General features: G+C 44.7%; 1 protein-coding gene across 1 annotated transcript in view; it reads right to left on the bottom strand.

Annotated features, from left to right (window-relative positions):
• Positions 1-23,957, bottom strand: part of SLC1A2 (solute carrier family 1 member 2) — a 48,564-nt gene that overhangs the window by 9,123 nt on the left and 15,484 nt on the right. Inside the window, exons 4-6 of the mRNA XM_084851462.1 lie at positions 6,939-7,101; positions 5,084-5,210; positions 1,530-1,763 (exon numbers count right to left, since the gene is read on the bottom strand). Coding sequence (XP_084707588.1) covers positions 1,530-1,763; positions 5,084-5,210; positions 6,939-7,101 — 524 coding nt within the window. The remainder of the gene's footprint in view (positions 1-1,529; positions 1,764-5,083; positions 5,211-6,938; positions 7,102-23,957) is intronic.

Genomic DNA, 23,957 nt, shown 5'->3' with positions numbered 1-23,957 from the left:
TTATTCAAAATTTGAACAAATGAAGTGGGACTAGGGATGTACCGATTTTGTAAAAACCGTTCTGCGTTTCGCGGATTGTCAGGCACCTTTCATTCTGTCGCCTGCTCATTGATGGAATTGGATATTTTCCCAATTTTCTGAAGTTGTGCAAATTCACACTTGCAAAAATGTGGAAATCCTTCCCAAACGTGCAAATCCCCCCTAAAAATATGCATTTCATGCTTTAGCCTATGGGGGAAATGCACATTTTTGGCTGTTTTTTTTTATTTTACGTATTTTTCTACAACTAAATTTGTGCAAAATTCCAGAAAGTTAAAACACCAGTATGCAAGTCCATGGAATCCATGTGACTGAGGAGAACCTAGTCCGCTGTGGAATCCGTGGGTTTATAGTTGGATTTATAGAAATCTGAACTCATTTAATTCTGTTATGGATTTCTCCAACATCCCTCGTGAGACACCAATGATGCCCTTTGCTTGTAGTGCCATTTTGTCCATGGTGAGCCCTGGAAAAGCTCTCTCTGCAGACTATCATCTGAAGGGAAGGTTGCTAGCTGAGCCAATTATTTCAAACACAACAGCCAATGCTGTGAACCAACTCCGGGTGACTGAGTGTTGTACGTGTGTGAATAAGGGAAATTGTAAAGGAGTAGGGAAACTCTGGGTCTGTAGAGCCTATAGTCTGATGGATACATTGATAAGGTAATAGCAATTGCCCACCTAAACTCTGATTTATTTATTTTTACCCCCCAATATGCCCAAATGTATTGTTTATTTAATTTATATTCCACATTTCCACCCCAAAATGATGCTCAAGGTGGCATCCCACAAAATCTCCTTTTTGTGACAGCATCAGTGTGGTGGGGTGCATGCTAGTTTTCTGGCTGAAATCCATGCAATGAGGATTTCACACACACACACACACACTGCCGCATAAGTATTATGAACGTGCTGGATCCAGAGATGTACTGGAAGAAGGGGATGGGCAGAAGGTGACTTTCCTGCCTACTGGAGACCCCTCCTGTAGTCCCCCAGACCCCTTGAAAAATGCAGCTCCTACTCACTGAAGGGCCTCCCTCAGCCTCCCATGCCACAGCCCAGCCCATTCAGCAGGGTCCTGCAGCCCAGGGGATGCTTGTGCGAAATTCACCTTCTACCCACCATCTTCCACTGGCATTTCTCTAGATCCAACCCAAAGTATTTATAATAGCACTGAATGTTAACTCTGTAAATACTAATGCTGAGCTGAACCTGCAGTTCAACATTTAAACAAATTGTTGGGGAGGGGAAAGACCCATCAAAATTGAATCGAGTCTTTGGGGGATGGTATTCTAAGAACTTTCAGATTGATGGTCTTACTTTTGAATATGAGGTGGCCTTACCTTTAAGGCCAAGGGTTCACCCTCCCCCCCCACCTGCTGCAGCAGCATCAATCCTAGGAGCATTATGGGGGGGGGGGATATGATCCCAAGAAAGGGGGGGAAATATTTGGCAAATCTTTAGTCACTATCTGCATTTTATATCAAATACCTTGAAGCAGTGCCTAAAGCAGTAATCCATGCTTGAAATATGCCAGCAAAGAATGAGAAGGGATTTTTCCTTGTTATGACAAAGTACAACAAAGGCAAGAAGATCCCACCGTGGATGAGAAGGCCGATGATCACAGTTACCATATACATCCCAAGTTGCCTAGCAACTACTTCCAAGTCCTTGATAGCAATGATTTTTCCACAGATGAGACAGGCAATGCCCAGTGGAGAATACCTAGAAGACACAACATAATAATAATAAAAAAATGCAGGAATGCATTTTAAGATGTCTTTAGCTCAAAACAAAAATGGAACATGCAGGCAGTTACTGGCCTTAACCCTCCACCCCACCACTCAAAAAACCCAGTGGAGATATATGTAAGAAGGACTTGATAGGAGTATACCAGTGCACTAAAAACTTAGCTGAGCTTGTTCACATGATTAAAATTGATTTAACTTTCAAAGGTACAGCCTTGTCCTTACACATTCCATTTCCTTATCATTTCAAATTCATAGTTTTTGCTTAAAACGTATGCAGTCTGTGTAATCTTTTCACAATGTAAACATTGCCAACAAAAGGCTATGCTCCAAACATAGATAGAACTGAACATTTTTTCAGCCCACATAGAAGTTGTTCATACATTCGATTTGCTAATCCTGAGTTGCTTTCTGTCCAGTTGTATCCTTCCACTGTGGTCAGTGGAGCAATATCTGATTAAGCCTGGCATCCACAGCTTTTCTCCTTATCTCTAGTTGTTGGAAATATTTTTGCTGGGACCTTTCTATGGATTATGAAAAAGTGGTTCTGGAACCAAATGACAATGACCCTACAACCCAAATTCTGATTCACAGAAAAGTAATTTGATCGCATACAGGAGAAGACAGAGAATCTTGATAAATAATGCCTTGTAGTAGTTAACCACATAGAATCATAGAATCATAGAATAGTAGGGTTGGAAGGGGCCTACAAGACCATCAAGTCCAACCCCCTGCTCAATGTCACACTTATAAGGATTACGTGGCAAAGCAGGGTGGAATTCTTGACAGCTTCTTAATCCTTGAAAATAAGTTCACATATGTTATTAGCCCATTAATTTTTTTTTTTACCTCCTGTGGGTCCCATATAACTATCTCCAACAGCAGTAGCTTACTGAAAGTCTCGAAAGAAAAAAAGGAACGAAGTTTTCAGATGCTTACCTGCCAGGTTGCCAAGAGCTTATTCTTATTTGTCGCAGATAGCCAGCGTGTGTCTATTTACAGGCCTATGCCATTTTTACTGTACTTTCTCCTTTGGATAGAAAATGTCCCAGACCTGAATATCCTCACTATCTGGTGATGGGAACTGAGATGGCACTGCTTTAGGCTGAAGAATCTGACTGGAAGAGCACTGGTCATGACAGGGAGAGAATGCTTTGATTCTGCCCAGGGTCTCCAGGATCCTAACAGATCAGCTGCCCCTAGGAGAGCAGCTATATCTGTGGGGAGGAAAATGAGCGCTGGGATTCAGCCCAGTCCTCCCCTTTAGTCCCTCACAGATCAGCACTTCCGAGTCCTTGGTTGCAAGCCAGAGGGGCTGGTGACTCTGATTTCCATGCATCCATGCTGGGTTTCAGTCAGAACTCTAAAAGAGCTATACAAGGTGCTGAACCCACTTTGGGGATGAAGTTTGTCCCCTTAGATAGCTCTTTTAGTGTTCTGGCTGGCTCAGACTGAAACCCAGAAAGGATCCACAGCCCCACTGAAAGCGGAGGCACCAGCCTCCACCAGTTGCAAGACAGAAGTAGTGCACAGTTATCAGAGCATGGATAATTTCTTGGGGCATAGAAAGAGCCCTGAGGCTTAGTCCAGTCTCTCCCCTGTAACGCCTATCTGCATGGTGATGGCTCCTGCCTGGCAGATTGGAATAGGTGCCCGGCTGTCTTCAGGTTACTCGCGTTGTCATTCCTTGTGCCACTACCCAGTCCGGGCATTAAAAAGACGTGCATCAAAATTTGGTGACAAACTTGTAATACAGGTTGATAAAATTGAAGAAGCAAGCTTTTTTGTTCATTTGTTTCCTATAATCCATCCCCTCCTGCAGTTCAAAATGGCATCCCAGTCATTACGGTGAATGGCTGGCTTGTCTGTACTTTCCACAGAGAAGTCCAATAGCCCTGCTCCTACCCAAGTCAAAGTGCTAAAAGCATCCAGTTAGGAACCAATGGAGGCAGAGAGTTTGGGGAAGCTTTCATTAATGCCCTATTTTTAACATTAACTTTTTTTCAATGTAAAAACTTATTCCCCCCCCCCCCCTATTTTGGATACCTATTGATTTCAGAAAGAAAACTGAAACGATGGTGGCAGGGAAATGCCTGCTTTCCGTCTGATCAATCAGGTCTCTATGAGCATGTCACGTTCACGGTTTTACCACTGTTTCTGCAGGTGCCATGCAGTCTCCTTCCTGAAATATTCACTGAGGATAATTCTTAAGGAAAAGGTTATAAGGCATCCAAACCAGATGCCCAGATTTGTTTTATGTTCTTATGGGGCTCACAAGTTTCATAAATCATTGAAGCTGCTGGAGGGGATGGTTCTTTTTCCTTGGAGAGTAGCCATACATAACTGGAAAGAATTTATATGGATATGAACAAAAGGAATCTACTTATCTGCATAATGTAGAGGTGCCCCGCTATACAGGGGTCATAGCTCAGTGTGATAGAGCACATGCTTTTCAAGTGGAAGGTCCCAGGTTCAATCCCTGGCTTCTCCAGGTAAGGTGAGGGAAGATTCCTGCCTGAAACCCTTGAGAGCTGCTGCCAGTCAGTCTCGACAATACCGGACTGGATGGACCAATGATCGGACTCAGTAAAAGGCAGCTTTCTATGTTCCTGTGTACAAATGAACAAACATCACGGGCAAAGGGCGGGCCCCTGTTCGACTGTGTCGCTGGCCACTGCAACACCAGTGTTAGGGTATGGGAATAGATCCCAGCAATGTGAAAGGGCAGCGGCTATGCAAAGATCTAGTTCTTTGCCATCAATGCAATATGACTGGTAGAGGACATCTGTGAGCATCAGGCAGTAAGTTAAAATACAGAAACAAAGCCACAGCCTCTTTTGATTCTTGAATGAGCAGGGGTGTGGGGTGGTGTAGTGGATACCTTATGGACCAGGGCTGCAGAACTCATGCTGTCCACTGGGTGACCCAGGCCAGCACCCACACATGCTTCCTCTGTCTGCCCCATTGTTGTGAGGATAACATGGGGTAACTCTCACGCACGCCACTCTGAGCAATTTGGAGTAAGAACAGGATGCACATTTGGAAAACAAATGCATGAGGTAATTACAGTAGTTTCAAACCAATATAGAGAAATATATAATTGCAGAAATTGTAGATAAGATTCAAAACGATACCCAAGTTCAGAGATGTGAAGGCCTGGGGGAGCACACAGAAAGGGGTGGTGGTGGAATGGAAAAATAAACCATCCCCCCACCCTGATTTCTTCCAGTTTTTCCCCAACACTCCACATCTCTACCTAGGTTTGGTGTGTCTCAGTAGGTGATGACTTCAACTTACCACATGATCATGGTTACTAACTTCATTACAATCTCATTCAAGATATTGAAGAAATCCACCATCATCTTGGCTTGTTCTCCCATTTTGCCCATTGCAATACCAAAAGCAATGAAGAATCCAATGAGACCTGTTGAAAGAAAGCTACAATATTAAAAGTATGGAGGCTCTATCAAAATGAAGTCAAGATATTTCTGTAACCTCTTGAAGTCACTCTTAAAATCAGCTCCATGACTGAAATGCCCTTGGGCTGCACCCAATCCAATGCTCATGCAAGGGGAATTTCCCACCCCTTCTTCCCCACTGCAGTCCCATGCACCCTTAGGAAAGGTCTGGGATGTTGGCCAGACAGCTGAATGGGAAGGAGGAACTGGGAAGCAGACAGGCGTGAGCAAGATTTCCCCTAATTTGCCCCTCCCACTACAATCCCCACTCCTCACCCCCTGTATCCTGTGCCCTTCCTGAATGTCTCTTGACCCCCAGGAGAGGCTTTTGTAGGACCACAAGGCACTGCAGTGGGTAGGAGTTTCCCTTGTATGACTATTGCTTTGGATACCACCCATTACTTTCCTATAATCTTCCGTGAAGAAAGTATTGATTTGGAGTGTTCCTAGGTAAACTCTAACACATACAGGTTTGGTGTTATGTCTTGTAAATATAGCATATATAAACTTATTATGATGATAAAATGGTATCATAAATAGATACAGATCAGGGTGGATTTATATAATATTTTAATCAGCAAGAATTTAAATCAGTGATTTAAATCAAGTTTCCCTTTGAAACTTTTTCATACATTTCCAGAACAATGGTGCACATTTGACCACTACGCCATATTAATTTACAGCTAAACAGAGTACTGTTTACACTGTTTCATAATTACAAGCAGACTTTGCATCTCTTTGTCTCACTACATATTTTGCATACTATCTTTTTTACATATAGTGGGAATGTCTTTAAAACATTCTTTCTTATGACCTGCATCCATGACAGTTTGAGGTTAAAAGCACAATCCGATACATGCCTCTTCAGCAATAGGTTCCATTGAGTACAATGGGACTTACTCTCAGGTAAGTATAAAGGATTGCAGCCTTAGTATGAGGAAGATGCACACTGAACAATTTTGTCTTCTCTTTGTCTTTCTAGTGTTGCTCCATTTTGTTTCACTCTGTCTTGGCCCAGCCTTGCCCTTGCAAAAAACGAAGTAGCAAACAAAAATGAAATGCCCAGGACTGATAGATCAAAGCAAAGTTTGATAGCTACTGGGATGAAAAAAAATCTAATTTTTTTATGTATGTATGTATGTATGTATGTATAGCATCAGTTTTTATCCATTCTGCTATATTGTCTTTCTGTCTTAACTAACTGCTCTGCCTTGCCTGGCCCAACTCCACTACCACATAAGCACAGAACAACAGTCTTATCTAGCCTGTGTCTTTGCACATCGGATTTTAGAGAAACTAAAAGCCCCAAACCTTTAAGAAGCAAGAGCGGCTAGTTAGGCTGGGCAAAGCTATTTGTATGAGACAAAATGCCCATGTTTGATTGGTAGGTGACTTCATTGTTATGAGACTATAAGTGTAGGATTAGCATGTTTATGATGACGCTTAATTGTGTTATTTTTTTAGTTAGAGAGCAATTTGGTGTTTTATTTATGATTTTTTAAAAATATAAAAATCAATTTAAATTATTATTTTTTAAAAAATCATCGATTTTTATCCACCCTGATTCAGATTAATGGTTATTCAATTAAAACTGGGGGGTGACTTTTCATTGATTGATAGTGCCAATGTTCATATGATCCCTAGGGATTTTGATAGGTGTCCCATAAATACAAATAATAAAATAAAAATAATACCCAAGACATTCATTCCATCCTTAAACTCAAGGCCCTTCTTTATGACCAGCTGGGGTTCTGGAGTCACATCTGTTTCATTCATCATGGCAAAGATGGAGTCTGTAACATTGGCTGGTTCTCTGATCTCTTGAGGTACAAGTACGTTCTTGGTTACTGTTTGAATCTGAAAGAATAAAAAAGCTAGGATGCAAATGCAACAGGGAAATTAGCCTGTTACATAATACAGTATTATTCAAACTTTGAGCTTGGGCTCTTCTTCTAAATGTATTCTGGGCATTTGCTCCTGCAAAATAGCACTATCTGTTCCACAGCAGAGATCCTTATACGAACTAGTGTACGTGCACTCAGTTGCTTTGTGCCAAGATTGGGGTGCTAATCTAACAATGACATTAGAAAGTGAAACAAACACAACATCTCTAATCCCTCCTAAAAATCACAATTGGGGAAACATCACTAGAATAAACCAGTAGTTCTTCCCAAATCAGGTTGGGATTATGTAGAAGCAAATCCAAGTGCAGGAACAATCACCTCCACAAATATTTATATATTTGGGCTTGATATTTATAGACCGCCTCATAATAGAAAGTTCTCCGGGTGGTTACAGATGTTTTTGTTTTTGTTTTAATTACACTAAAGAATCACATTGCAATCAAATGCAGCAAATAAAAACACAGCAATTAAGGTCAAAACAGATCAGTTCAAAGCAGCGAGCGGAAGAATAAAGAGATAAAACAATATTAAGAACCACAGCACAATTTAAGAAGCCTCAGAAAATAAACAGGTATTTGCCTGGTGCTAAAAGGATATAAAGGTAGGCACCAGATGGGCGTCTCTGGGGAGGTTGCCTCTCTGGGGCACTCTAAGAAGGGCCTCGGATTATAATTTCGAAGTAAGAGTAGGTACCTGTGGGAAGAGGTAATCCTTCAGGTGCTGAGGTCCCAAACCAAGAAGGGCTTTAAATGTCAAAAACAACACTTTGAATTGGGCTCAGAAATGGCTTGGGAGTCAGTGAAGATGAAAAAGTACTGGTATAATACGTTCATAATGCCCAGCAGTCTTTCAGTCATATTCTCTACCAACTGAAGTTTCTGGACCATGTTCAAAGGCAGCCCCATTGCAGCAATCCAAACAGGAGAGTACCAGGAGAGCATGGACCACTGAAGCTGGGCTATCCCTATCAACAGAAAGCAATGAGGATTCTCTGCTAAACACCATTCAACCCACCCATATCTTTTGGCACTCATAAGAGGAGGAAAGTTCCACCTGCTTCAGCATCATGCCCCTCACCTACAGTTTGTGTCCCCTCCATCCAGGCGTTCTCCACTCCTCCCTAAGAGAAGCGCGCCCTACAGTTTTAAGAACTATTGACATAAGAGAAAATTAGACAACAGATGAACAGTCATAACTAGTACACACTTACTTAATAACAAACTGTGTGTAACATATTTAACAAGCTGTTCTTAATTAACTTCCCAACTAAAGGCACATCCCTAACCACAGGCTTTCTTCATCAATCAATGTACACAGCAGGGTTTTTTTTTACTTGGTAGGAGAACTTCTTTTGTAAGTGATCAGTTTCAAAAATATAAATTAAAGTTTGCTGTGGTACTTCACAAAGTTGTCTCAGATCTTTGAACATACTATACTAGCCTTTCTATGCAAGGTCAATAAATGTACAACCTACAAAGTCCATTGTGAGAACGGCATGAAAAGCCTAGCCAGTGATGGAACCCAGGTAGAATGTCTAAATCTAGTTGGTTTTTTAAACACTAGTCCTAAGAGGTGCTTTATGTCAATACGTACTTAATATACAGTGAAGGTGCATGCCCACTAAAGCCTGCAGTAGATACTTTCTAAAGTATATTTTCAAAATTTATTTACTCTCACTGAAATCAGCTCAGTCAAAAGGTAAATGTGAGTTCGTTGCAAAATTAGTTACTGTGTGTGTTCTTTCTGCTAAGCTGGCAGTCATACCTTCATTATGAATGATGAAAAAATCAAGTTACACCATCCATTTTAGATATTCAGTGTTGATTCTTAAAAATGGTGGTGGGAAACCTGTCACCTCCAGATGTTGTTGGATTCCAACTCCCATCAGCCCCAGCCAGCATGGCCAATGATGATGGGACTTGTAGTATAACATCTGCAGGGGCACAAGTTCACCACCCTGTAAAAATGTGTGGCTTTGAAATGCAGCAAGCAAAAGCAGTCAGACAATGACTGAAGGCCTGACCAGAAGTTCTGAAGCAGGCCAACATTCTTGCATATTTTTCTCTCGTTGATTATTATCTTGAGAATTTTGACATCTTTTAAGCATTATGAAGACCCTGAGAACCTCAGAGAGCTGAATGTAACTGAGGAGTTGTTGTTGACGCTCTTACTGAAAAAAAAAGGAAAAGGATGGAGATTTGGCAGGGTTTGTTCTCATAACCAAGTCTGCACATGGCGGCCGTGGGAAAAGCCTAGGCCATGTTGACTTCCAGGCATACTAGGACACACTGAGCCAATTATGCTTACCCACCATATGCTGAATTTCATTTTTGCTATACCACCAGGAATTGACATAAACCGTGTGCAACTGTGTGTACAACTGGCCCAGAATGTACTGGTATGTCTAGAAGTGAACACAGGCTCGAGTTCGGCCCCCACCCTCAGTGGCTGCCATACACTGCTTTGAATAAGCCCTCAGTCTTTAAAGTCAGATTCAGTTAGTCAGTTTTGCCAGACATGTTAAAATTTCATAGAGTCATAGAATAGTAGGGTTGGAAGGGGCCTACAAGGCCATCGAGTGCAACCCCCTGCTCAATGCAGGAACTGAGTAATTCATACTGGCAATAATGCACTGCATACTGCATCCTTGTCAATCACTTTGGTTTGAAACTCAAAGCCAAACTGGAACTGACTTAAAATGTGTCTTGAACTTGTAAAAATGCAAACACCAGCTCCTTCTCACCTGCAGTAGTCCCAGTGATGATCAGGCCCTCCGCCAGGGCTACTATTTCAGTTTTCTATAAAACATGAATGTGAAGTTCATGAAGTGCAAAGATGCATTTCATATCATGTCTAGTTTGGCCGTTAACACAACTACTTTGCAAAACTATTGGGGGTACTGTGGTTTAGTTATTGTTTTGAACCTTGGCTGCTCCTGTAGAGCTGGGAGTAGCAAGAGTGGGTGGAGCTTCTGCTAAGTTGCATTTGAGGCCTGCTGATTCTGCAGTAATTCCTTAGAACAACTATATAGTTAGATATTTAGGGGAGAACAGTTTGCATTGAAGGTCCTGATTGGAAAGAAGACCTATAACCTCCACAACTGCCTGTCTACCAACATTTCTACTTTGGTTAGGCGATACTCAGGTGTATAGAATACAGTTTGCCTCCCCACTTTGCAAACTGATACCCCAACATTTGCTTAGATTAGGGATGCAGAACATGTGGCCCTCCAGTTGTTGTTGGACTTCAACTCCCGCCATGCCTCGTAATTGACTATGCTGGCTAGGGCTGACGGGATTTGCAGTCCAATAAAATCTGGAGGGCCACCTGGTCTCCGCCCCCGGTGTTAGATAAATGTAGGGTTGCCACATCGATTGTCAGATCCTGATCCAAAAATTCCAGGAGCTGAATTTTCTCTTGCTGCATATGTATGCCAAAAAAGCTGTACTGGTGAATTCCTGACTATCGTGCACCTGTTAAAATCACAGGAGCTGGAGCAAAGCACTAAGTCAGAGCAAGGCCCTCTGAAAACGGCTCAGTCTCCTTGTAAACTGTGCCAATTTGTTTGTTTGCACATTAAGATTGTATAATATTGGAGCTGCTAAATTGTTCAGATCCAAGGACTCACAGGCCGGCCTAAGGAGACTTCATATTTCATTTAGCTCTTAACTACTAATGAGAGACTTAATTATTTCCTTTGCTTTTAAATTAAGCAGGAGATGCGTGGATTAGAATTAAACACAGTAGCAAGTTTAACCCCACTGTTCAACTTTCAAGCCTCACTTCAGCGCTATTCAGCTGTTTCTAACCTTCATACAATTACAAGCACATGAAGGGAGAGCAGGGATGTGCAAACTGGTCCTGCTCCCTCCATCGCAGGCCTGCGCCCCAGTCCTGACACCTTCCACGCACAGGAGAGTGAAGAACTGCATTGGTTAGACTGCTGCACAAGTATAGGCTCGTCACGACAACCCTTGTGCATGTCCAGGGTTCTACACTGCATAGGGAGCCTACACCCATAGAGCAGGTTCCCCACTGCAGAACTTCACCCTCCAAAGTACAGAGGGCAGTGGTGTCAGGTCCTGGAGACACAACCTGAGGGCGGGGGGGGGGAGGGAGGAAATTAGCTAGTGTGATCCCACTCTTCCCTCAGTGCATGAGGGCTAAAATGCCTGAAGATGGCTAAAATAAAATATCTTAAATATCTTGACTTTTAGCATATTTTTAGGAATATAATTTGAATAAATGCAAATATTACAAAATCATACTTGCTTATCTTTTCTTTAAAGACTTGGATTTCCCAGTAATTGGGAAAATGCAAATATCATCCTCTCTGACACATGCCAGTGGAAATCTTGTGCGATTTGGGGAAATCCCATGAGAGCCACAGTGTTGGCTTTATCATGAGATTTGGAGGCTGAAATTTGGGGTGGGGCTATGAAAAACCTCATCCCACACTGCCCGGCCTTAGTCAGAGGCTGTTGGCCATACGACCCACCTGCCCACCCTCTCTTATTTCAGGTCTACCCCAACCATCTACTGGTTGTCTTTTAAGGAGGCCGGGAAAGAATGTTTTCATGCCATCCACATTGGCCAAGAATAGGCATGTCTTTCGTCTTCCCTGGGCTAACTTTTACAGTATTAGGTTCTTAGTTTAGTTATAGCGTTGTGTAGCATAATCCTTTACTTTTACTCTCTACTACCTTGTTTACCTTAAGTTAGTCATTTGTTACAACCAGGCAGTTGGGAAAGGTGTGTGTGTGTGTGTGTGTGTGTGTGAGAGAGAGAGAGAGAGAGAGAGAAAGAGAGAGAGAGAGAGAGAGAAATAGGGCCCATAATCTTGACAGATCCTCCTGTCCTAGTAAGCAAAGGACACGAGGAGCTTCCCCAAATGGGTGGAGTTGCCTGTTGTTATGTATCCTGGGGGGGGGGGGTACTGTGGCTTAGTTATTGTTTTGAACCTTGGCAGCTCCTGTAGAGCTCGGAGTAGCAACAGTGGGTAGAGCTTCTGCTATGCCCTGGCATCTGTGTGTGCTGAAATAAGGGACAGTTGTGTTGAGGCCTGTTGATTCTGCAGTCATTCCTCCTAGCTATGCATTTTGTGGCGACAAAGCTGGGATCCTGAGAACTATCCAGGCAACAAGGACTGTGAATCCATTTACACAACTAACTGGTAAGCAGTCAGCTAGACCCACTTAAGAACTTGAGCAACTCCTGTGTGTGTGTGTGTGTTTTGAAGAATTAAAATCAAAATGGCTGCTCTTGGACATATCAAAGAGTTTGATGATAGTCATCCTGCTTCCTGAGATTCTTATGCAGAACAGCTTTCATCTTCTCTTGAAGCAAATAAGATAGCCAATGCTGAGCAAAAGCGAGCTGTGCTCTTAACTAGGGATGTTGGAGAATTTCTCCACGAATCTCTGGGAGGCCGAATGCCAACACATTCGACCCCCCGAAATTGGTGGGGAAATTCTCCGCCACCCCCCCAGGATGGGACTTACCTCGTGCGAATGTCCCTCTCAGCGGCAGTTTGGTGGCGGCGGCCGGTCTTCCGACCGGCTGCCGCCACTGCCGTTACAAAGTAAAAAACAAAACAAAAACGTGATAGGCTGTGTAAAGATTTACGTAGCCTATCATGGCTAGATTTTCAAAGTCAGCCGTGATAGGCTACGTAAATCTTTACGTAGCCTATCACGGCTGACTTTGGGAGGGGGGAAAAAAAAGCGCGTACGCAAATGGCGGCGCCCATGGGCGCCGCCATTTGCGTTCTTTATTTGGGCACGGGTAGCCTACATAAAGATTTACGTAGACTACGGCGAAAATAAGGGCGCCGCCATTTGTGTATGCGCTTTTTTTTTTTCCCCCAAAGTCAGCCGTGATAGGCTACGTACAGATTTACGTAGCCTATCACGTTGTTTTTGGGTTCTTTTTTACTTTTTTCTTTTGTGGCCGGAGAGGCGGGGCACTCCCCTCCGGCCAGAATTTCGGCAGGGAGAAACAGAGCGCCTCCCCCCCCACACACCGAAAAAAGCTGCGGGACCAGGTAAGGCAGTTTCGTCCATCCCTACTCTTAACTGTTTGTGGGACACAGACATTTGCCATAATACGATCCTTCACTGCTCCTGCCTCACCCAAAACCTAAGACATTTGAGGAACTTTCAGGATTACTGAAGATACATTTCTCACCAAATCCTTCAGTTATTGTGCAGAGATTTAAATTTCACAAACAAATGCAGCAACCTGGATACGGTATTGCCACTTATATTGCCGAACTGCATCAACTTTCTCAACACTGCAACTTTGGGGATTTTCTAGAGGATATGTTGAGGGATCACCTTGTCTGTGGGGTTTATGATGAAGCACTACAATAACACCTCCTGTCCGACCCAAACTTGACATTTGCAATGGCTCAAGAAAAGGCATTAGCCAGTGGGACTACATCACACTATATGGTACAGAACACAAGAGAGATGCAGATGATGTAAATGCCATCTGGAGCAAGCAGGCTGAGAATTCTAGGCAGCAAGGTCAACAGAATAGAAGAAATGCACCCTCCATAAAATCTGCAGGTAAGCCCTGGCATACCTATTCCTACTCAGGCTGTGGAGGACCACATCAGCACTCTCTGTGCTGATTCAAGGATGCTGAGTGCAGGTTTGCAAGAAGAGGGGTCACCTTGAGTGAGTCTGCCACTCAAAATCTGTCAGCACAAGGCCAAGGAACTATAACAAGAAGTCACTCCACCTAGGGCCGATCTACACTTATGGGTTTTTTTGCTTCCAATGAGGTTTCACCGCCTGCCTTTCACACTACGCAGTACCTGCCTCGAATTGGAACTGGAATTTCCCACTTCCATGCTCCCACTTTCAATACCCTGATATCCCAGTATTTCCCCTTAATGTGCTCTGATTTTCTGCCTTCGCTACTGCATCTGGTCGTAGTCCCCTCCCCTGCCTGTCCATATATGGCGGTGTTTGTATTTCCCTCCTGTCCAATCACAGCTCTCGACGGCCCCATGTCGTCTACCAGCTATTGATTGCATAGCTTCCTCAGCACTCAATGTTTCCTCAGTAACAAGCAAAGGGCTGGATGTGCACGCGCTTCTCTGATCTCGGAAGCTAAGCAGGGTCGGCCCCAGTCAGTAGTTGGATGGGCGACTGCCTGCGAATCAGGCTTCCTGCACTGAGCAGGGGGTCATCCTATCCCTTCAAATGAGACTAAGTTTTACCCCCTTCTAAAAACCTTTGGCTTTTTTAAAAAAATTAAGGCATTATCTTCGAAGAATTGTGGCTTCTCTGTGATTTTTTTTTTTCTAATTCAGGCATGATCTTTGAATATAGGGGTATACGGAACATACTCACCAGTATGTTGGGGGAGTCCACGCTGGGGGAGTCCACGCTGGGGGGGGAGACGATCCGTCCCTTCCCCTGGACTCCTCACTGGCTGGCTGCGCTCCATGGCAAATCCGCGGAGATGCCGGCTGGGGCCACCCGCAGCCGGACTTCTGTCCGCTGCTGGGCTGCAGCCACAAATGGTGTCTGGTGTAGGGGACGCCATTTGCGTCCCTGCTCTTTTTGTGATTGGCTTCACAAAAGCCAATCACAAAAGCCAGTCAGTGATTGGCTTCACTGTGCCAATCATGGCAATGGGGACGGACACCGTTTTGTTCCACAGCCTGGTAGTGGATGGCTGCGGAACGAAGATGACGACCCGGACCAGCCGCCACCAGGTAGGGTCTGTCCTGGGGGGATTTCAGGGGGTGGGGGTGGGGTAGTTCCGTTCTGCCATGGACTCCGGGAGGGGGGCAGATTCTAAAGAATCCGGCCTCATTGGAGTCTGTGGCAAATTTCTCCGCCATCCCTATTTGAAGATTCAAAGATGTGAAGCTTCACATCTTCGAATTTTCGAATCTTCAAAGATCATGCCTGAATAAGAAAAAAAAATATCACGGAGAAGCCACAATTCTTCAAAGATAACGTCTTAATTTAAAAAAAAATGCTGAAGTGGGGGATAGAAGGGGGTAAAACTTAGTCTCATTTGAAGGGATAAAACAACCCTTTGCTCAATGCAGGAAGCCTGATTCTGAGGTGGTTGCCCATAGGGATGTCGGAGAATTTCTCCATGAATCTCCGGGAGGCTGAATGCCAACGCATTCAGCCCCCCAAAATTGGTGGAGAAACGGTCCGCCCCCCCCCGGGATGGGACTTACCTTCAGCGAATGTCCCTGGCGGCGGCGGCTCCTGGCGGCGGTTTGGCGGCAGCAGCGGCAGCCGGTCTTCTGACCGGCTGCTGCTGCCGCCATTTCCAAGGTGAAAAAAAACACAACGTGATAAGCTACGTAAAGATTTACGTAGCCTATCACGGCTAGATTTCCAAAAAGACCATGATAGGCTATGCAAATCTTTACATAGCCTATCACGGCTGACTTTGGAAAAAAAAAAGCGCGTATGCAAATGGCAGCACCCATGGGCGCCGCCATTTGCGTACGCGCTTTTTTTTTTCTTTTCAAAGTCAGCTTTGATAGGCTACGTAAAGATTTACGTAGCCTATCACGGCTGACTGCAGGCCAGGGACGCAAACGGCGGCAGCTACGGCCGCCGCCATTTGCGTCCCGGCAGGAGAAAAAAAGAACTTTCGTGACCGGAGAGGCGGGGCGCTCCCCCCCGGCCAGAATTTCGGTGGGGAGGGATGAGGCGCCTCCCCCCCGGCCAGAATTTCAGCGGGGAGGGACGGGGCACCTCCCCTGCCACCCAGAATTTCGGGGGGAGGGACGGAGCGCCTCCCTCCCACCGCAAAGCAAGCTGCGGGACCAGGTAAGTGACTTTCGTCCATCCCTAGCTTGCTCATCCAACTACTGACGTGAAGCTTCAAATCTTCGAAGATGCCAGCAGCCCCCCCCAAATGCGAACGCTGGGTGCCGCCGCCACTGCCCCTCTTCCTCACATAGGCTGTCAAGGGCTGGCACGGGGAAAAGAGCATTGGCAGACACCCCCCAACCGCTCGTCCTGGCCTCCAGCAGGTGGAGGTGGAGAAGAGGATAGGTGCCTCCTTCTTTCCTCCACCACCACCTGCTACAGCAGTGGCAGCCGTGCGGTGGGCATGGAATCAGCAGAAACAGGAAGAGTTTCTGATCCTCCAATGAGAGCCGCCGTCTTTAAGAGCAGGAAAACAGCACAGCGCTCGAGTGTGAACCGAGCTCGCGCATTCAATGAAGAACCGTAACGGGGAAAATGGCTGAGTGTGGATAATCACGTTTTAATGTGAGAGCGTTCAACCCGACAGGACCCCAAATTCGTTGCGATGGCGGGTGCAATGTAGATTGGCCCCTAGCATCTCATGGGGTTGACTATCCACAGGGTGATGGAAATCAACAGTTATATCACATTCAGAAGGTCTGTGGCAAGGAACCTCATGATTCTGTGTTTTATGCAATAATATTAATCAGTGGCCGGAAGTGCAAAATGGAAGTGGATTCAGGGTCTGGGGTATCCATAATTAACAGAGACACCCTTAAGCACATATTTTCTGGGACCCTTGCTCCAAAGTTGTTACGTCCATGCATTCTGCGTGATTACAATGCAAAGAAGGTCGATATCGTTGGATGCTGCACCCTAGATGTACAGTATGGCTACTTCCAGGGGAAGTTTCCACTTATAATTTTGGAGGGGCAGAGGAAAAACCTCTTGGGTAGAAACTGGTTCTCCTCAATAGGGATTGGTGTTCAAGGAGTTCATGCCCTTTCTACAGGTCGGCTTGCAGCAATTGTTAATACATTTCCAAGGGTATTTTCTGAAGAATTGGGAGAATACAAAGGGAAGCCAGTGTCACTCCATCTGGATCCATCTATTGCACCAATTTGCATGAAAGCCAGGAATGTGCCTTTTGCATTGCAGGAAAAAAAATTGAAGAAGAACTTGAGCATCTCATCAAGCAAGGTGTGCTAGAACCAGTTACACAGACCCAGTGGGCTACATCCATTGTACTGGTATTAAAGCCTAATGCAAAGGAGAGACCGTGTGGGGATTACAAGTGCACTGTGAATAAGGCACTTAAGCAGCATCCATACCCAGTGCCTGCTGTCAATCAACTCGCTGTTCTTGGTGGAGGGAAGGTCTTTGCAAAACTTGATCTGGCCCAAGCATATCAACAGTTGGTCACTGATGATTCTACAGCAGATGCCCAAACAATAATCACTAATTGAGGGGCATTTCGAGTAAAGCTTCTACAATTCATTTTTTTTGTGTGGCCTCTGGACTGTTCCAACAATTCATGGAAACCCTACTTTCTGGAATTCCAGGTGCTGTACTATATTTTGACGATATCCTGCTCATTGCATCAACAGAGGAAGAGCTTACTGAATGACTTCAAAAGTCCTTCATCGCTTTGACACATGTAAAAAAAGGAGAACTATGAAATTGAAACCTCCGGCATAACATTTTTGGGCTTTCGTATTGATGCTCCTGGCATTCACCCCACTGACGAAAAAATACGTGCAATTCACGATGCACCTGCTGCAAAACAAAGTAGGAACTTCAAGCCTTCTTGGGACTTCTCAATTTCTACCATGTGTTTCTTCCACAAAAGGCTACCACTGCTGAGCCACTGCGTTGTTTGCTGGGAAAAGGAGTTCCATGGAAATGGACCAGCCAGGATGAGAATGCTTTCCAGAATGTCAAACACTTGTTGAGTTCAAATTCTGTACTTGTACATTATGATGAAAAACAACCACTAATCCTTACTACTGATGCTTCTTCTTATGGGGTTTGTGCTGTGCTAAGCCACAAATGTCCAGATGGTACAGAGACACCAATTGCTTATTATTCAAGGACTATGTCATCCACTGAAAGGAACTTTGCACAAATTTACAGAGAAGCCTTGGATGTTATTGCGGGAGTCAAAAAGTTCCACAACTATCTCTATAGCCATACTTTTGAAACAGACCACAAGCCTCTTCTAGGAATCTTCTCTCCTGGTAAGCCTACTCCCTGCATACTATCACCCCGCATGCAGTGTTGAAGCATTCTGCTCAGTGCTTATGATTATACACTGGTCTACAAGCCAGGAAAGGCAATAGCTAATACCAATGGATTGAATCGGGTACCACTTCAAATTCCAGATTTTGTTGTACCTCCTCCACTGGAAGTCTTGATGCTCAAAGCCCTTCCTGACCCACCTCTTCAGGATGATCAAATTACTAGGCTGACTGCTTGAGTTCCTGTACTGGCTCGTGTTTTAAACTGGGTATGGAGGGGATGGGCAGATGAGGAACTGCCAGAGGAATTTAAGCCATTAAAATGCCATCAGCATGAGATGTCTGCCCGTAAGGGATGTCTGCTGTGGGGAAACCATGTTGTTATTCCAGATAAGAATCATCAAACCATCTTGACCACACTGCATGCAGCTCATCCAGGGATCGTTTGCATGAAAGCATTGGCCATGAGCTACATCTGGTGGCCCGGTATTGACTCAGATATTGAAAAAAACTGTAAATGAGTGCAGTATTTGTCAAGAAGCCTTGGTCAAGAATCCATATTGATTTTGCAGGACCATTTCAAGGAAAAAACGTATTGGCTGTGGAAGATTCTTCTTCGAAGTGGCTTGAAGTAATCTTAGTACTATCACAAACAGCCACTGCAACAATCACGGCAGTGCACCACTTATTTGCAGCCCATGGGCTGCCTGATACTATAGTCTCAGACAATGGGACTGCTTTTACATCTGCTTAATTTAAATCATTTGTGGACAAGAACTTTCTTTGGGCTGTCACCACCGCACCTCATCATCCCCAAGCTAATGGCCAAGCTGAACGGATGGTGCAGACAATAAAAGATGCCCTGAAGCGCATTGCGGGAGGAACCTGGCCAACGCGCCTTGCCAGGTTTCTCATTGCTCAACATGTTACTCCTTATGCAACAACAGGAGTCAGTCCTGCAGAGTTACTTATGGGGCGGCATCTAAAAACTTGTCTTGACCGTCTCCACCCAGATTTAGCTGAAGACTTACAAAGCAAACGGGAGCAAGCTCTGGATGTTACCTTCTCAGCTCCTATTCTCCATTCATTTGCCCCACAAGATCAAGGGTTTGCTAGGAACTATGGTGCTAGACCGAGGTGGGTTCCTTCCTCTATCATTGAGGTCACTGTACCTGTGCCATACAAGGTCCAGTGTGTAGATGGATCAGTGTGGCATCGCCATGTTGACCAGTTGAGAAAGTGTTCTGGTCAGAGTGGGTTGCCATCAGCAGAGGTAGCTGCTGAAGATCTATCTGGAACTGATGCGTTTCTCTCACCACCAGCTGAAGCATCAGAACCACTAAGTGATGGGAGCAATACTCCTTCCTTACCTATGGCAGTTACTGAAAGAGTGTCATCTGAGCAAGCTAGACTTACTAGTCAAGTGCAGAGACCGTGCCATGAAAGGGTACCTCCTTGATGGAAGACTAAGATAGCTAAGCAGGGAGGAATGTTATGTATCCTAGTGGGGGTACTGTGGCTTCATTATTGTTTTGAACCTTGGCAGCTCCTGTAGAGCTGAGAGCAGCAACAGTGAGTGGGGCTTCTCCTAAGCCCTCACTTCTGTGTGTGCTGAAATAAAGAAAAGCTGTGTTGAGGCCTGCTGATTCTGCAGTCATTCCTCCTAGCTATACAACACCTGTACTCAGCTAATGGGTGAGGGGAGGTGACAAGGACTGGCCAGCTGATCTTGGCAGCAGTTGGGAGGTGGCACCTGCATGCAGTCTAACACATCTCATAATGCTCGGGGGGTTGCCACAAGCCTCAGGCTCACTGCTGGCTCTGTCAAGCAAGCAAGTGGTAGCCATGATGAGAAATAGGATGAGGAGCAATAGCACCTGGTGACAAGATGGTGAGAAGGTGGACTCACTGAGGGAGGGGGCCCATTCAAGGTGTCTTGCCCAAGGGCCCTCAAAAACCTGGAGCGGGCACTGTTCTTAGTTGTCATTCTATTGTTTAGGAAAGCCCTTCCCCTAGGCAAATGGATGCGATAAGAGTAATCTCCAGACAAGTCTCATTCAGGCTCTGCCAGATTGCAGTCTCTACGTTCAAGCTCTACCTTGGTTCAATTACTTCCTGAATGATGACCAGAGGGACCCAGCATGGGAAATTTGTTCCAGCCTTGCTAAACCCTAATCCCAGGAAGCTTTATTTATTCTTCCTATCCTTCTTCCTTGGTCCTCCATGTTTGTTATTTTGAATCCTTGGTATAAACATTGCTAGAAGTCCACCTTTCCAAACATAAACAACAACCTGCTCAGGGCAGTCTTGATGAAGCAGAAGGCATCTTAATACAAGCAACCCTCTCCCTCAGGAATGGCCTTCCTCTGCGGTGTGTGCTGAGACATGGTAATATCTGCATTAAACTCTTAATCTTTCTTCAACTATTGTTCTACACTGCTATCCAGGTCAGTTGCACTCCTGTCACCAAGTCACCATACTTTGACTTGCCCCTTTGCACCCAGGCCTCCTTCTGTATGTTACTAGAGCCAATTTCTCGCTGTATCTGCATCTCTTTTATTCTATCTTTACCTTGCTGCAGGTCCAAAGTAATGGCTCTTTGATTATTTTCACTAATCAAAGTAAGAGCTTCACAGTGGCATATTTTCTTTCCATTCTACTTAAATAAAGGGTTCCTTTTTCTTTACAAGCAAAAGTATGGACAAAACTTCTACCTTAATTAAAATGTTTTTGTCCCCCCAAGGGCCAGATAAGCATTGCTTTGGAAGGCAGGTTTGTTCTGGGTGGAAATCCCACTATGTTCACTTGATTTACTCCCAGGTTAGGGTGCATAAGATTGTTGGCTGTCATTCTTGTTCAAAACATATCAGGGGTGTCTTCTATTGATTATTTTTATGTCTGCTTCTGCGTGGACTTTTAAATTATCTGAACATTTTAAAAAGCTCATATCCACCATTTCCCAGGTTTGGCCAGGGGTGCTGAGGGGTGGACTGGGAGACAAAGGTGGCAAATTGCCCCAGGGCTCAGTGCTGGCTCCAGGTTTTGGGGGGCCCTTGGGCAAGACATCCTCAATAGGCCACCTCCCTCAGTGAGCCTACCTACTCACCGCCATTGTTACCAGCTGCTCCTTCTCTTTCTCACAATTGCTACTACTTGCTTGTTTGACAGGTAGAATGCCAGGAAGCAAGTAGGCAGTGACATCTGCTCCCCCTTCTCACCACCACCATTGTCTGGGCTATAGCAAGAGGTGGGTGAACAAGCAGTCTGCAATGCTTAAGAGGGGGAGCAACTGGGGTGGTGCACAGTGCACAAACGGACTCCTCTGGCATCATCGGTCCCTGCCCAAAGCGCACTAAGTAAAGGGTTATCTCCCTTGTTATCTCTGATCGGTGATTCTACTGCGTGACTGTTTTGCCCTGAGCCCTGGCTTTCCTCTCCATGGCCCTAGATTGGGCTTAGTCTCCACCCCCACTGCGAAATTAAAATATCTCGCTCATAAACTATGATCTCATCTGTTCAGAATTCAGGAGGGGGGAATTCTCTGCCTTCTATAGCTAAGTAGCAGTCCTGGAACAAATGCAGAACCACAATAAAAGCTCAAATGTGGTGCTCACATCAGTGGCAAAGAGGCTGAAAACATTGAAGCAATTGAAATGAACTGTTTGCCAGAAGACATTAACATTATAACCACCAGGAGAATTATAAAAGGAGCGATCGTGCTAATATAGGTTAGTCGCTTATTCCCCACCCATTCTTCAGCTTCCTACCAGCCAAGGTGTTGATTCCCACATCCTATCAAGTATAATCAACTGGAAAGGAAGAGACCAGTTTCGTGTTTAACACACACTGTTCTACTTTTTGGAAAACACAGTCTATTGATGTGACTCTTCACTCTTCTTTTGATGATACTGTGAACAAACATACCCTTTAACGTCATAACCACCAGGAGAATTGTAAAAGGAGTGATAATGTCAGAGTTAGTCGTTTACTTCCCCATTCAGTCTATTATCCCATTCTTCAGATTTCTACCAATCAAAGGGCTGATTCTCACTTCCAATAAATCACAATTTACTGGAAAGGGGAAGGCGAGTTTCGTGTTTAAAACACAGTGTTCTAATTTTGGGAACATGCTGTCTACTCATGTGATTCTTCTTTTGATGATATTTGAATAAACATGCCCTTTTAAAACCAGTCAATTCCTATTACGATTCTGAGTGTGCTTACTTGGAAGTAAGTTCCACTGAAATCTGTTAACCTTACTTCTTGATAAGCATAGTTAGGATCCAGTGTTAGGCACATTTGCCTGAAAGGCAAGAAATAACATACAGCTAGCTTATTTCTGTGGCAGTTTACATTTGTCTTTCTATGTGGTCCTGCCCCGCCTCTCCTCCCAACCCGTGCGGTATAGCCTGGAGCTACAACTTCAGAGAACATACTGTTCTAAATCCTTTAAGTGATGCCATTTAGGAATTTTTAAGAAAGGTTTTGGCAATGGGTCTTGTGCAGTTGTTCGTTTAAAAAATAGGCCATGTAACTGCCAAATAACCTAGCTTTGGGGGGGAAACTGTTCACATGCTTCACCTGGTGAGTAGAGCAGAAAGCATGTACAATGTGGAGAAAATCCATACATCCTTGAGAAAGCCATGTTAATATACTTTCCTGATGAAATATGACTACAGCCTGAAGTGTTTATGCACTGCGCAACTCCAGAATAGGCAGCAGCAGGAAAACTTTCTTCCCACCCCATCTCTCATCCAATGACATGTCTCAGTCCTAGCTAGGTGGATACACCCACCAAAGTCTGGTCATTCTTCTGGTGCCAATTACTCTCACTGTTCTTGGCACCGTTCCTGGCACTTTTCTTTTAGACATCCAGTTGATGTGCTCTGTGCAACAGTGATCACAGTGACATTGTCCACATATCCTTCAGGTACTGGGCTGAAGGAAATAAACAGCCTAACATTTCAGTTATTGTACAAATATTTTGGTACAAAAGAATATATATCCCAAAAAGAATATATATCCCAAGCCCTGAGCAGATCGTAGCAAAAACAGATGAAAAATAAATGTTCTTGTGGAATAAAATACAGAGCATGATCCAGTCAAGTTAAGCACTTGGAGGGAGCAATCCTATGTGGATTGACAGTCGCCTCCGACCCTGGAGGCAACTGCCTATCCAGTGCAGGGCGGGAGGTGAGGAGTGGATCTCCTCCTCGCTCTCCCTGTCCTGCTTTCACAGCTAGACAGCCGATTTCAGCTGTCTAGCTGCAGGACCTTAGGGCGCAGGAATCGGCGGCCAGACAACACATCGGATGTATCATACCGGCATTTCCGACCTCCCCGCCCTGGCCCATCCCCGGGAACGCCCTATTTTCACTTCTCTGTGCTGCTCTTACGAGCACGGAGCACAGGGCCAATTGGCGCTGCCTACGTGGCAGCATGGGAGGGAGTGGGGGGTTGGTTCTCTGAGGTCAGTTCCCAGCAAGCAACCTATCCTATGGCCATCTAGCTGCTGACTAGTGGCCATAGGACTGCGCCCTAAGTCTATTTGATTTCAATTAAGTCTAGGTGGATTATACAAATAGCATGGAAAATGTAAATGTATCTGTGCCTTTTGTTCACATCCTAGACTTAATCATAACTCATAGAGCTGTGCAAAACACCACAAGGCTGATTTTAAGGATCCAGGGAAACAAACAAAATTTCAAAGAGACAGGCAAAAGCAACAAGGAAACAGGATGCTGTTTTCACCAATCATGAAAGCAAAAATGAAAAGGATGTTTGATCAAATCATAACCTAGTAGAAGCATTGCTATTTGGCATTCTGGAGGGGTTTT

Source organism: Heloderma suspectum, chromosome 1 (genome assembly GCF_057233095.1).
Source record: "Heloderma suspectum isolate Gila_16-S chromosome 1, 16-S_ref, whole genome shotgun sequence".
NCBI lineage: Eukaryota > Metazoa > Chordata > Lepidosauria > Squamata > Helodermatidae > Heloderma > Heloderma suspectum.
The sequence above is the reverse complement of the archived record's forward strand: the minus strand, read 5'-3'. Positions and strand labels throughout refer to the sequence as shown.